Source organism: Salvelinus alpinus, chromosome 23 (assembly GCF_045679555.1).
Source record: "Salvelinus alpinus chromosome 23, SLU_Salpinus.1, whole genome shotgun sequence".
NCBI classification, from domain to species: Eukaryota; Metazoa; Chordata; class Actinopteri; order Salmoniformes; family Salmonidae; genus Salvelinus; species Salvelinus alpinus.
Genome location: NC_092108.1, coordinates 43,397,880 through 43,411,427, shown reverse-complemented (window position 1 = coordinate 43,411,427; position 13,548 = coordinate 43,397,880). Strand labels below are relative to the sequence as shown.

The 13,548-nt window shown below is 43.0% G+C and overlaps 1 protein-coding gene across 4 annotated transcripts in view; it reads right to left on the bottom strand.

Annotated features, from left to right (window-relative positions):
- The window catches only part of LOC139551090 (potassium channel subfamily T member 2-like), a 64,624-nt gene that overhangs the window by 27,991 nt on the left and 23,085 nt on the right, over positions 1 to 13,548 (bottom strand). For 2 of the 4 annotated variants that reach the window (XM_071362481.1, XM_071362482.1), the window contains 9 exons: positions 10,434 to 10,542; positions 10,095 to 10,203; positions 9,684 to 9,833; positions 5,044 to 5,246; positions 4,557 to 4,773; positions 3,605 to 3,710; positions 3,147 to 3,319; positions 1,529 to 1,600; positions 1,039 to 1,173 (listed from right to left, as the gene is read on the bottom strand). In XM_071362481.1, coding sequence (XP_071218582.1) covers positions 1,039 to 1,173; positions 1,529 to 1,600; positions 3,147 to 3,319; positions 3,605 to 3,710; positions 4,557 to 4,773; positions 5,044 to 5,246; positions 9,684 to 9,833; positions 10,095 to 10,203; positions 10,434 to 10,542 — 1,274 coding nt within the window. The remainder of the gene's footprint in view (positions 1 to 1,038; positions 1,174 to 1,528; positions 1,601 to 3,146; positions 3,320 to 3,604; positions 3,711 to 4,556; positions 4,774 to 5,043; positions 5,247 to 9,683; positions 9,834 to 10,094; positions 10,204 to 10,433; positions 10,543 to 13,548) is intronic. The other 2 variants (XM_071362483.1, XM_071362484.1) reach the window with 2 other exon arrangements.

Below are 13,548 nucleotides of genomic sequence, written 5' to 3'. Positions count from 1 at the left end.
TGCCATCTAGTGGCCAAAATCTAAATTGCACATGGGCTGGAATAATACATTATGGACTTTCTCTTGCATTTCAAAGTATTATCTTTTACCAGATCTATTGTGTTATATTCTCCTACATTCCCTTCACATTTTCACACACTTCAAAGTGTTTCCTTTCAAATGGTACCAAGAATATGCATATTCTTGCTTCAGGGCCTGAGCTACAAGCAGTTAGATTTGGGTATGTCATTTTAGGTGAAAATTGACCATCTGCTAAATGACTCAAATGTGGCAGTGAGGAGGCACGTCTATGAAAAAATAAATAAGATTCCCTGTGCAGCAGCTCATGTTCATGGTCTTGCTCACATGAAAAAATGGAGGCGCTGCATTCCCAGGTTCCAGCCAGGAACCTGAAAAGGAATGCTCTCCCTCCGGTCTCAGACTAACAGAGCAGGATGACGGATTGCCAGTTGCCATCTATCATGGTCCTCCTCTTATGCCCTGCACATTCTGCCTAAAAACTGTCGTGTGTGCAAGCGAACACAGTTGAATAGGTTCACGAATGCACCTCCTCAGAACGCCACGAGGGGGAACCATCACTCTAGGTGAGCGAGGCAGGGAATAAAACCTGGTAACACCTACCAATTTCTCTGTGTGGATTCCTGTCACTTTCGTGCATTTCAAAACTCTGGTTTGGTTTTACAGGGGAACAGGTTTTCTTGGCTCACCACAAAACTCCCTTAGGGCACCCTTATCAGGCGACAGAGCCCCATACAGCTATCTGTCCCTCCCTTTACAGGAGTGAGCGGCTGGGTATACTTTTGCTGTTGTTAATTTTCATCTTCGGAGTAGGGACAAGAAAGACCAGACACATAGCTGCTCTACTGCTCAGGATTAGGACGTCTGGGTAACCAATATGTTTCCTTCTTCCTTTTTAGCTACACTGTTTGACGGCTTATGTTATTCTGCCGGCTGCTCTGTCTTGCCGATATCCCCGCTTGGTGACACCGTATAGCCAAACACAGAACAGTGTCTGCACATTGACGATGGTTCCGGTACCTGAACAGTGTCTGCACATTGACGATGGTTTTGGCATCAGCCATGTAGTCCTCCTCTGCACTCATGGTGCTCTCCTTGTCCACCACCACCATGTTGGCCGCAAAGGACACACCGCAGCGCAGGAGGTCATCTAGGCTATGCGAGACACACACACAATTTGACTTGAATTTGACTTCTTGACTTGAAAAGGTCAGGAAAAATTCCAGACCGTAGTTATAGACTGTCAGGAAAACCTCTGGGGCCTGCACATGAGCTAGCTATATTTTGAAAGATTCGCTGTGGAGAGAGAATCGTAACTAATAGTTTCTCAGGGGCTGTCTAGAAAGGTGACTTTGGACACAGGACTTATTTGAGAAATTGATATTTCGGTTCACTCAGTCCATTTCCTTTAGATGTATTCTTGATAGGGAGACTAATAGCATACAAATGCAGTACATGCACTAAATTAGATGATTGATAAGGTCATAAGGTGATGTTGTGCGTCACGTACTTATCGATGGAGCCGACCATGTAGAACACCATGGGGAACCAACAGATAGCCTCCAGGAACTGTGTGTCAGGCCTGGTGAGACAACATAACACATCACAACATAGAAAATAATGGAATATAATTCAATTGAATAGATCTTCATTGTCCATATGAACAGATATTGTTATTTTTGTTGTCACGGTATCCAACCCGACATATCCAAAAGAGACAGTCACTTTTATAAAATAGAGAAAATATGGTAGGAAGTGCTGATTTGCTTGCGGTTAAAGTACCAATAAGGGGGCTCATTGGTATCTTGCTGAGTTCAAGATAAGCTATAGCTATTCAATCTCATTTGACATTCACTTTCCAGCTGGCACATAACGTTTTGAGAACCATATGTTTCTTAGAGCTTGGTGAGCACGTGGTTGTCCTATGGTTATTTTTTAATACAACCTTCCCACAACTTTCTGGGAATGGTGCCGGATAGTTGCTTGCCTTTGGAACGTTCTCAGCACGTTTAAGGAACTTGACAAAAAAAAAGAACTTTTCTTGGTATCTCATTACTGTGTGTGGGGGGGGGGGGGGGGGGGTCTGATGGTTGAAAAGCAGCTCTCGGGGGAACAGTTGGGGGATCTTGGATGGTTGGTGTCCTGGCGGTTGGGAGCTTGGGCGGGTCCCCGATTTGGCTTGGTGGGAAATCTGTCAATGTGCCCTTGGGCGGGGCGCTTGTCCCTGGTTGCTCCTGTGTGTCACTCTGGACTGGAGTGTCTGCTAGACGACTGAATGTAATGTGAATGTTGAGCGGCTTCACTGCAGTTAGATTGTATGTTTTATAAACGTAAGGGGAAAAAAAGAAGGAAAAAAAAGACATATGCTTACTGTCGCTAAGAGTCGTTCAGGTTCAGCATATAGCTAGCTAGCAAAGTGATTCACATTTCTTGCTAGCTAACCAAATGACACTCGCATCTCTAGCAGTAGCCACCGAAAAACGATATGAGGGGGAAAAACTCAGTCACTCATCCACTCCTCCAGTGACATAACATCCTCATAGTTATGTCATTGTTACTTTTACTGTGACAGTTGGGTACTTTTTCCACCACTGATGATTTGGGCCATCAGGTGATTGGCAGATATAGGCTTACTGTAGAACAATACACTTACCTTCAGTGTGGATGCTCGCCCACGTTTTATAGCTAGGCTATGTATAATTTGTCAATATACAGTAGTTATGGTCTTTGGCGTGGATGGCCCTAACATTGCTAAACTGTTATACGCCGGCTACAGTAGCACAGGCCTACTGTAACCACTGGACCACACGGACTCCACCACTCATTTATTCTGCTTATTGCTTGCCTTGAACATATAATAACACCACATAGGCTACTTGAACTGGCGCCCAGTGGACCTGCAGTCTAAGGTACAACGTAGGTAGCTATGGTACCGCATTGTATACAAACACTGCTTCCAGCTGCACCCCGGCGGCGATTCTAAATATTCCTTCAGATATTCAAATCTTCCTGCTGCAGGATTGTTATCATCCTGCGACGAAAATCTGTAACGCTTTTACAATGGAGATCTGACCAAGAGGGCAGCACAATAAAAAGGGTATGAGGATCACATAAAACGCTGTTCTTACTGATTATCCAGGAGCAGCACAATCGGGTTCAGCTCTTTCTTTAGTCTGTAGGAAGCTCTAAGTGGGACGATGAAGTTGTACAGTCCATTCCCCGCCGTCTCAGCCGACACAATGATCAGCTTGTTCTTAAAACTATACACTTTGGCGTCCTCAAAGTTGTTATGCTGACAACCCTATGGGGAAAATAACATACATTTTTATGTTGTTGTTTTTTATGTATTAATTAAACAAATATGTATTTGAATTAAAATAGCATAGGCTATACTTTGTGGTCCGGTTTCCCGGACACAGATTAAGCCTGGTCTTGGACTAAAAAGCAGATTCCCCATTGTGCATGCATTTTAGTTCAGGTCTAGACTTAATCTGTGTCTGGAAACCAGCATCAATCGCGGCAATGGTTAACATGGCTTAATACTACCTATATTGCTTGAAGTGATTAAGTGACTTGCATCATTTACCCCTTCCAGTCTGAGGCAACAGTATGGTACTTTCTCCTTCAGTAGATGGCAAAGTGTTGGAGAACTACCGATGTAGGGCAGGTTGGGAGAATAGCCTTTCACATAGCTTCAAATAAACAGACACACAATTCACATTTTATGAGTATGGATCTCCCATTCAAATTCATAGCCAAACAAATGTCATTATTGTCTCACAAATCATAATCTACTGCAGGTGTTCTCCAACTCCAGTCTCGGCGAGAGCTACCTGTTGTGCAAGTTTTTGTTCCAGCACTAACCTACCTGAATCAATCACCTATGCATGGTCTTCAGTCTAGAACATACAGGTGTAGGGTCTTAATTTGATCACTCTTTTGTTGCTGAGAATTTTCTTGCACCACAGGAAATGCAGATGAGCTTTGTGATTGACAATAAATTGACTGAAAACCCACACTAACACACATTTGTATTAACATTATTGGACATGTAACTTACTTTTGGCCAGCTAATAGCCTGATGACTGATCAAGCGACATTATGGACTAAACCAGTGGAGGCTGGTGAGGGGAGGATGGCTCATAGTAATGGCTGGAATGGAGAAGATGAAATGGAATTAAACACCTTCCATTCCATAAGTCCATTCCAGCCATTACTATGAGCCGTTCTCCCCTCACCAGCCTCCACTGGACTAAACGTTCAAATCCTGTTGCTGCAGGATTATTTTGCTGTGACAAAATATGTCAAAATAAGATCCTATATCTGTAGTTAATTGAATCAAGTGCACACTGTAGCACTCCAGGACCAAAGTTGGAGACCACTAACTGAAATAACCAAAAGGCTTACATACTCTTTTTTTACCCCATTTAAAAAAAGAAATGGAGAATAAAAAGTAAGACATATTGCATGGTATCAATGTTTCCCCAATTTTTTTTTGTTTGGCTTACATCCTCTTATAGAAATTATATAAAACATACTCCTCAGTTGATAGGTCCTCGTCGGAGGGCAGGTTCTCATCCTCTGATTGGTCGCTATAGAGGTCACCTGTGTGCAGAGAGGAAGTGTCTGGCACCTCTAGCACGGGGCTGATGCTGGGCCTCCTGCTGTTACCCTTAATGTCCTCTGGGGGGAGACAGAGAGTGGGCCCACAGTGGGGCTTGCAGCCTGTGTTCTGAAGGTCTATGGCCACAGTGCCTGAACAAGGATACAAAGTAGCACAACATTTACAACATACTATTAATTGTTGGCATTTTTCTGTGTCTGTCTTACAAGTGAATTCATTCATAATATTTCAGAAAAATACCAATTGTAGTTCAATAATGCAGAATAATCCATGTTAATATATACCAATATCCACACTAGCACACTATACTTATCCAATACATTACTCACTTGCTAGTGTACATCACTTCATACTACGTAGTACATAAGTTTTGATATTGAAATAGAGCTCATATTACTGACCCATACTGGCGATGACACTGGGTACTGGCAGGCGAGGCCGGCTGACCATCCTCTCCCTCTGGGTCTTAAAGGTAGAATACTCCTCCTTGGTGATGTTGATGTAGAAGCAGGTGTCATTGGGGCTCATTCGGAACTGGGGCCCGGGGTTCAGCAGGATGCTCTTACTGCCCTCCCGGCACACCCCGATCAGACACACACCATACCTGAGGACAGAGATAGAGATATAGGGCAAGTGTTAGATTATACAGAGTGGAGATACAGAGGGAGAGAAAAGCCTGTTTGACTGGGCGCCTGAGTCATTCCTGACCACATGATGAGACCAGAGTGTTTGCTAAGGCCCTAGGTTTTTCCAGGTATGGTCATGAGGAGTCACTTGAAGTGTAAGAGGAATTGGAGACGGAGGAATACAGTGCTGGGGCAGAGGACTCGTAGAGAGGACGACAGGCTACTGTTCTGAACATTGTGGCGAGCTTTCTATTGCCCAGAGCTGCCGACGCATCCCCCAAATGGGTGCTTCACAGAGTGGAAGAGGAGAATTCCAGTGGCTATATGATTAATGCTGGTTACTAGACTTGCCCTCTATAAGATCATCAGCAGACTCCATCACCATCATTTACCATCCTCTGAACAGCTCTCCGCTCAAGCCATGAACTGACTCTGTCCTTCTTTGTAGGATGCAGCTTTCAAAGACTTGGCATCTATTGGTTGACCTGTCATGATATATTGCTTGTTTGTTTGTTTTCTGCTTATGAAGTGCGTTGAGATTTCTGTTATGAAAAGTTCTATAAAAGTTTCATCCATTATTATTATTATTGTGGTCAAGGGCCTACTCTTGTCCTTTGACCTACATTTTGTCACCTGTATTAGAATACTCATAAATAGGGCTGGTTTTAAATATGTCGAATCAGTCCTAATTTCAGTTTAAAAAACTTGCTGATGTTTATTGTATACCTGGTATAAACACCTAATAGCTACCCTGACCATCTGCATTCACCCTTTTTGCGCAAACTTTTTTTGACTCATCACCTACGCCGCTGCTACTGTTTATTATCTATCCTGTTGCCAAGTCACTTTACTCCTGGTTATAAACTCAGCAAAAAAAGAAATGTCCTCTCACTGTCAACTGCGTTTATTTTCAGCAAACTTAACATGTGTAAATATTTGTATGAACATAACAAGATTCAACAACTGAGACATAAACTGAACAATGTGACTAACCGAAATGTAATAATGTGTCCCTGAACAAGGGTCGGGTGTCAAAATCAAAAGTAACAGTCAGTATCTGGTGTGGCCACCAGCTGCATTAAGTACTGGAGAGCATTTCCTCCTCATGGATTGAACCAAATTTGCCCAATCTTGCATTGAGATGTTACCCCACTCTTCCACCAAGGCACCTGCAAGTTCCCGGACATTTCTGGGGGAAATGGCCCTAGCCCTCACCCTCCGATCACACAGGTCCCAGACATGCTCAATGGGATTGAGATTCGGGCTCTTCGCTGGCCATGGCAGAACACTGACATTCCTGTTTTGCAGGAAATCACTCACAGAATGAGCAGTATGGCTGGTGGCATTGTCATGCTGGAGGGTCATGTCAGGATGAGCCACCAGGAAGGGTACCACATGAGGGAGGAGGATGTCTTCCCTGTAACGCACAGCGTTGAGATTGCCTGCAATGACAACAAGCTCAGTCCGATGACGCTGTGACAACCTGCCCCAGACCATGACGGACCCTCCACCTCCAAATTGATCCCGCTCCAGAGTACAGGCCTTGGTGTAACGCTCATTCCTTCAACGATAAACGCGAATCTGACCCTCAACCCTGGTGAGACAAAACCGCAACTCGTCAGAGAAGAGCACTTTTTGCCAGTCCTGTATGGTCCAGTGACGGTGGGTTTGTACCCATATGTGACGTTGTTGCCGGTGATGTCTGGTGAGGACCTGCCTTACAACAGCCCTACAAGCCCTCAGTCCAGCCTCTCTCAGCCTATTGCAGACAATCTGAGCACTGATGGGAGGGATTGTGGGTTCCTGGTGTAACTCAGGCAGTTGTTGCTATCCTGTACCAATCCCGCAGGTGTGATGTTAGGATGTACCGCTCCTGTGCAGGTGTTATTACACGTGGTCTGCCACTGCGAGGACGATCAGCTGTCCGTCCTGTTTCCCTGTAGTGTTGTCTTAGGCGTCTCACAGTACGGACATTGCAATTTATTGCCCTGGCCACATCTGCAGTCCTCATGCCTCCTTGCAGCATGCCTAAGGCACGTTCACGCAGATGAGCAGGCACCCTGGGCATCTCTATTTTGGTGTTTTTCAGAGTCAGTAGAAAGCCTCTTTAGTGTCCTAAGTTTTCATAACTGTGACCTTAATTGCCTACCGTCTGTAAGCTGTTAGTGTCTTCACAACCGTTCCACAGGTGCATGTTCATTAATTGCTTATGGTTCATTGAACAAGCATGGGAAACAGTGTTTAAACCCTTTACAGTGAAGGTCTGAGAAGTTATTTGAATTTTTATGAATTATCTTTGAAAGACAGGGTTCTGAAAAAGGGACTTTCTTTTTTTGCTGAGTTTATGTACATAAAGTTGAAGTCAAAAAATTTCCTTGGAATATTCCAGAAAATTATGGCTTTAGAAGCTTCTGATAGGTTCATTTAAATAATTTGAGTCAATTGGAGGTGTACCTGAATATGTGGACAACTACAAATACCTAGGTGTCTGGTTAGACTGTGAACTCTCCTTCCAGACTCACATTAAACATCTCCAATCCTAAATTAAATCTAGAATCGGCTTCCTATTTCGCAACAAAGCATCCTTCACTCATGCTGCCAAACATACCCTCGTAAAACTGACCATCCTACCGAACCTCGACTTCGGCGATGTCATTTACAAAATAGCCTCCAACACTCTACTCAACAAATTGGATGCAATCTATCACAGTGCCATCCGTTTTGTCACCAAAGCCCCATATACTACCCACCACTGCGACCTGTTCGCTCTCGTTGGCTGGCCCTCGCTTCATACTCGTCGCCAAACCCATTGGCTCCAGGTCATCTACAAGTCTTTGCTAGGTAAAGCCCCGCCTTATCTCAGCTCACTGTTCACCATAGCAGCACCCACCCGTAGCACGCGCTCCAGCAGGTATATCTCACTAGTCACCCCCAAAGCCAATTCCTCCTTTGGCCGCCTTTCCTTCCAGTTCTCTGCTGCCAATGACTGGAAAGAACTGCAAAACTCACTGAAGCTGGAGACACATATCTCCCTCACTAGCTTTAAGCACCAGCTGTCAGAACAGCTCACAGATCACTGCACCTGTACATAACCCATCTGTAAATAGCCCATCCAACTACCTCATCCCCATACTGTATTTATTTATTTATCTTGCTCCTTTGCACCCCAGTATCTCTACTTGCACATTCATCTTCTGCACATCTACCATTACAGTGTTTTAATTGCTATATTGTAATTACTTCGCCACCATGGCCTATTTATTGCCTTAACTCCCTTATCTTACCTCCTTTACATACAATGTATATAGACTTTTTTCCTAGCACGGGGGTGGCAGCATCATGTTGTGGGGATGCTTTGCTGCAAATAGATTGCATCATGAGGAAGTAAAATTATGTGGATATATTGAAGCAACATCTCAAAACATCAGTCAGGAAGTTAAAGCTTGGTTGCAAATGGGTCTTCCAAATAGACAATGACCCCAACCATACTTCCAAAGTTGTGGCAAAATGGCAAAAAGTCAAGGTATTGGAGTGGCCATCACAAAGCCCTGACTCAATCCCATAGAAAATTTGTGGGCAGAACTGAAAAAGCGTGTGCGAGCAAGGAGGCCTACAACCTGACTCAGTTACACCAGCTCTGTCAGGAAGAATGGGCCAAAATTCACTCAACTTATTGTGGGATGCTTGTGGAAGGCTACCCAAAACGTTTGACCCAAGTTAAACAATTTAAAGGCAATGCTACCAAATACTAATTGAGTGTATTTAAACTTCTGACCCACTGGGAATGTGATGAAAGAAATAAAAGCTGAAATAAATCATTCTCTCTACTATTATTCTGACATTTCACATTCTTAAAATAAAGTGGTGATCCTAACTGACCTAAGACAGGGAAACTTTACTAGGATTAAATGTCAGTAATTGTGAAAACTGAGTTTAAGTGTATTAGGCTAAGGTGTATGTAACCTTCCGACTTCAACTCTATCTATAAATACCTCGTTCCCCTGCACATCGATTCGGTACTGGTACCCCGTGTATATAGCCAAGTTATCGTTACTCATTATGTATTTATTATTACTTTTATTATTACTCTTCTATTATTTCTCTATTTTCTTTCTCTCTGCATTGTTGGGAAGGGCCCATAAGTAAGCATTTCACTGTTAGTCTACACCTGTTGTTTAAGAAGCATGTGATGAATAAAATAACATTTGTTGGTGAAAAGTGTTTCTTGAGCATTTAAGCCCATATATCAGTCCTCATCCATGGATACAAATGAAAGAGCACAGTAAATCTAACCATTAGATCTGGGATCACAGGAAAATATCTTCATTTGTCAGTTGGTTTGTTTAATGGCAAGTCTGTGACCCTTGACCCTAGGACCCCCCCCCCCCTAAAATGTATTGGTGTTTTCTACTTACTTCTTGTGCGATTTGAAGGAGGTGTAGGTGAAGCTTTTCCCCATGAATTCCGAGAAGAAGACGCTGTCTCTCATGGCGATGTTGTAAACCTCGTTCCCGGAACACTTGCCATAGGTCCTGTGCCAATGCTCTGGAGACTGCTGCCCCTCCCTGAAGCACATAGAGTAATGAAGAGGGTATTCATATGAAGTGTAACCGTTTAGTTGGGTTTAGTTTAGGCTTTCGCTGCAGACAATTGAACAGGTATCACATGAGGGTCTGTAGCATTTCTTCCTTTCGAAGACTTGATGGGTTATGTAAAGACTTGGGTAGAGACTTGGTGGGTTGCCTACTGTACTTTGCAGATCTTATGGAGTGTACACCATTGAAGTGTTGACTAGATATGAGGGTGGAGGGTGGTTGTGTACTTACAGGCCCTGTGAAGTGTGGACCAGTAGGGTTATGAGGGTGGAGGTCGCTGGACAGATGCAGTTCAGGGCCAACATGGCATACTTGAATTCCTCCTCACACACAACGTGATCTAAGGCAAAGGAGAATAATAACATTTGACTACGTTTTAAAAAGAGTATTACTGAGATGGGACTCAATGAGACTAACCTGAATACATAGAGAAAATAGACATACAAAACTAGAGAAGGAAGGGTTAACCCATTATTGGGGCCACAATTCAGGATATTCCCAAAAAATCTATGCCAAGGTCCCATATCATCTAAACAAATGTTTCTTAACAGTACATTCATTCGTCTTTACCTGCAAATTTCACATGGAATTTATTCTCTGGCTTTAGAATCTGGACATAAATGGGGCACTTTGGAGCGAAATCCTTCACAGCCCAAGCTCGCAGAATTGTCTGATGGTCCTTGGAGGAAAACAAGACAACAAAAACACATCAGATGTACATTTGTTAGAGTTTAAAGTTACATTGCTTTATGCACTGCAGTGTGGTTATAACATTTGCGCCTAAAAACAATGGGTGACCAAGCATTCTGGGGTCTCGGGCCTTGGCTCTGGAACGAGCTCACGCTCCACCTCCGCATGCCCCAGACCACCACTCCCTTTAAGTCTGAGCTCAAGAAATACTTCTTCAAACTGGCTTTCGCTAATTGTGCTACATTTTGTGGTGTCTTTTTTTGGTCTTATACGTTAGTTTTAAGTTCTATTGTTTTGTCCTTGTCGCCTCATTATTTTGTGCATCTTGTATAGTACTGTGCTACTAGCTATCTTTTAATTTCTCGCCTATTGTTTTTAACTCTTTTATTAAAGCTTTTTTCTTTTAATGGTTGCTTTTAATGTAAAGAGCTTTGGAATTTACTTAAATAAATGAAAAGCGCTCTACAAATGCAATTTATTATTATTATTATTGTTATTAGAGGTACGTTTATGTCAGATGTCATACAAAGCTTGTGCAATACAAAGTCCCTCTGTCTACCTTGTATAAGTCCTATTATAAGTGATACTCTTGCCGGTGTGTATCATAGTATTTTCAACTCAATTTGCAATAAAACTTATTTTAGCTCCACCATGCTATAACCAGTCAGATCAGGCACAGCTTGAACACTACTTAACTGAATAAAATGCTGTATCAGAAATTAGAGGCATGGTTTCATGAATTCTTCAATGCGAATCTACTCATAATGACATGTTCAGAACAGTGTCATAGCGCAGTTTCGAAAAAATTGTGCATTATTATAGCTAATCTCATTCGATTTTACACATTTTGACAGGCTGAGAGGAAATGTTGCTTTTTTTTTTTTTTCAGGGATTCTTGAAAGACAGTACTCATCTCAACTTTTCCCCCACCAATATTTGTCTTAATATTAAAGTTTCAGCTATCACACAATGAAAAAAATAATAATAATAAAAAAAGTGTTTTGTTATTTTTTATCATAACATGTAACTAACTGGATTTATGTCATTTCCATCAGACACCATAAAAGGCATTTCATTTTTACAGTTATTGTCCAACAAGTGTTTAAACGACTTAATTGTTTAATAATTCAAACTTTAGATTATTGAAATATGTAATACAAATCTCCAAACTTGTTTTTGCTTTGTTTTATAGTACTATTAAATCGTCAAGGGCTAATTTCGTTAGCATTTTGGGATGTGTTTCTCGATTCATACTGAACAAAAATATAAATGTGTTGGTCTCATGTTTCATGAGCTGAAAATAAAAGAGCTGAATAAAAGATCACAGAAATGTTCCCATACGCACAAAAAGCTTATTTCTCTCAAATGTTGTGCACAAATATGTTTACATACCTGTTAGTGAGCATATCTCCTTTGCCAAGATAATCCATCAACCTGACAGGTGCGGCATATCAAGAAGCTGATTAAACAGCATGGTCTTTACACAGGTGCACCTTGTGCTGGGGACAATAAAAGGCTACTCTAGAATGTGCCGTTTTGTCAAAGAACACAATGCCACAGATTTCTCAAGTGTTGAGTGAGCGTGCAATTGCCATGCTGACTGCAGGAATGTCTACCAGAGCTGTTGCCAGAGAATTGAATGTTAATTTCTCTACCATAAGCCACCTCCAACATCGTTTTAGAGAATTTAGAAGTAAGTTCAGCCAGCCTCACAACCGCAGACCACGATTAACCACACCAGGCCAGGACCTCCACATCCGGCTACTTCACATGCGGGATCGTCTGAGACCAGCCACCCGGACAGCTGATGAAACTGTGGGTGTGCTCAACCGAGGAATTTCTCCACAACCTGTCAGAAACTGTCTCAGGGAAGCTCATCTGCATGCTCATTGTCCTCACCGGGGTCTTGACCTGACTGCAGTTCGGCGTCGTAACCAAATTCAGTGGTGAAATGCTCACTTTCAATGGCCACTGGCACGCTGGAGAAGTGTGCTCTTCACAGATTCACAGGTTTCTCTAATGATTGCCTCGCCTGGTTCACCAACTACTTCTCTGATCGAGTTCAGTGTGTCAAATCGGAGGGTCTGTTGTCCGGGCCTCTGGCAGTCTCCATGGGGGTGCCACAGGGTTCAATTCTTGGACCGACTCTCTTCTCTGTATACATCAATGATGTCGCTCTTGCTGCTGGTGATTCTCTGATCCACCTCTACGCAGACGACACTATTCTGTATACTTCTGGCCCTTCTTTTGACACTGTGTTAACAACCCTCCAGGCGAGCTTCAATGCCATACAACTCTCCTTCCGTGGCCTCCAATTGCTCTTAAATACAAGTAAAACTAAATGCATGCTCTTCAACCGATCGCTGCCTGCACCTGCCCGCCTGTCCAACATCACTACTCTGGACGGCTCTGACTTAGAATATGTGGACAACTACAAATACCTAGGTGTCTGGTTAGACTGTAAACTCTCCTTCCAGACTCACATCAAACATCTCCAATCCAAAGTTAAATCTAGAATTGGCTTCCTATTCCGCAACAAAGCATCCTTCACTCATGCTGCCAAACATACCCTTGTAAAACTGACCATCCTACCAATCCTCGACTTCGGTGATGTCATTTACAAAATAGCCTCCAAAACCCTACTCAATAAATTGGATGCAGTCTATCACAGTGCCATCCGTTTTGTCACCAAAGCCCCATATACTACCCACCACTGCGACCTGTACACTCTCGTTGGCTGGCCCTCGCTTCATACTCGTCGCCAAACCCACTGGTTCCAGGTCATCTACAAGACCCTGCTAGGTAAAGTCCCCCCTTATCTCAGCTCGCTGGTCACCATAGCAACACCTACCTGTAGCACGCGCTCCAGCAGGTTTATCTCTCTGGTCACCCCCAAAACCAATTCTTCCTTTGGCCGCCTCTCCTTCCAGTTCTCTGCTGCCAATGACTGGAACGAACTACAAAAATCTCTGAAACTGGAAACACTTATCTCCCT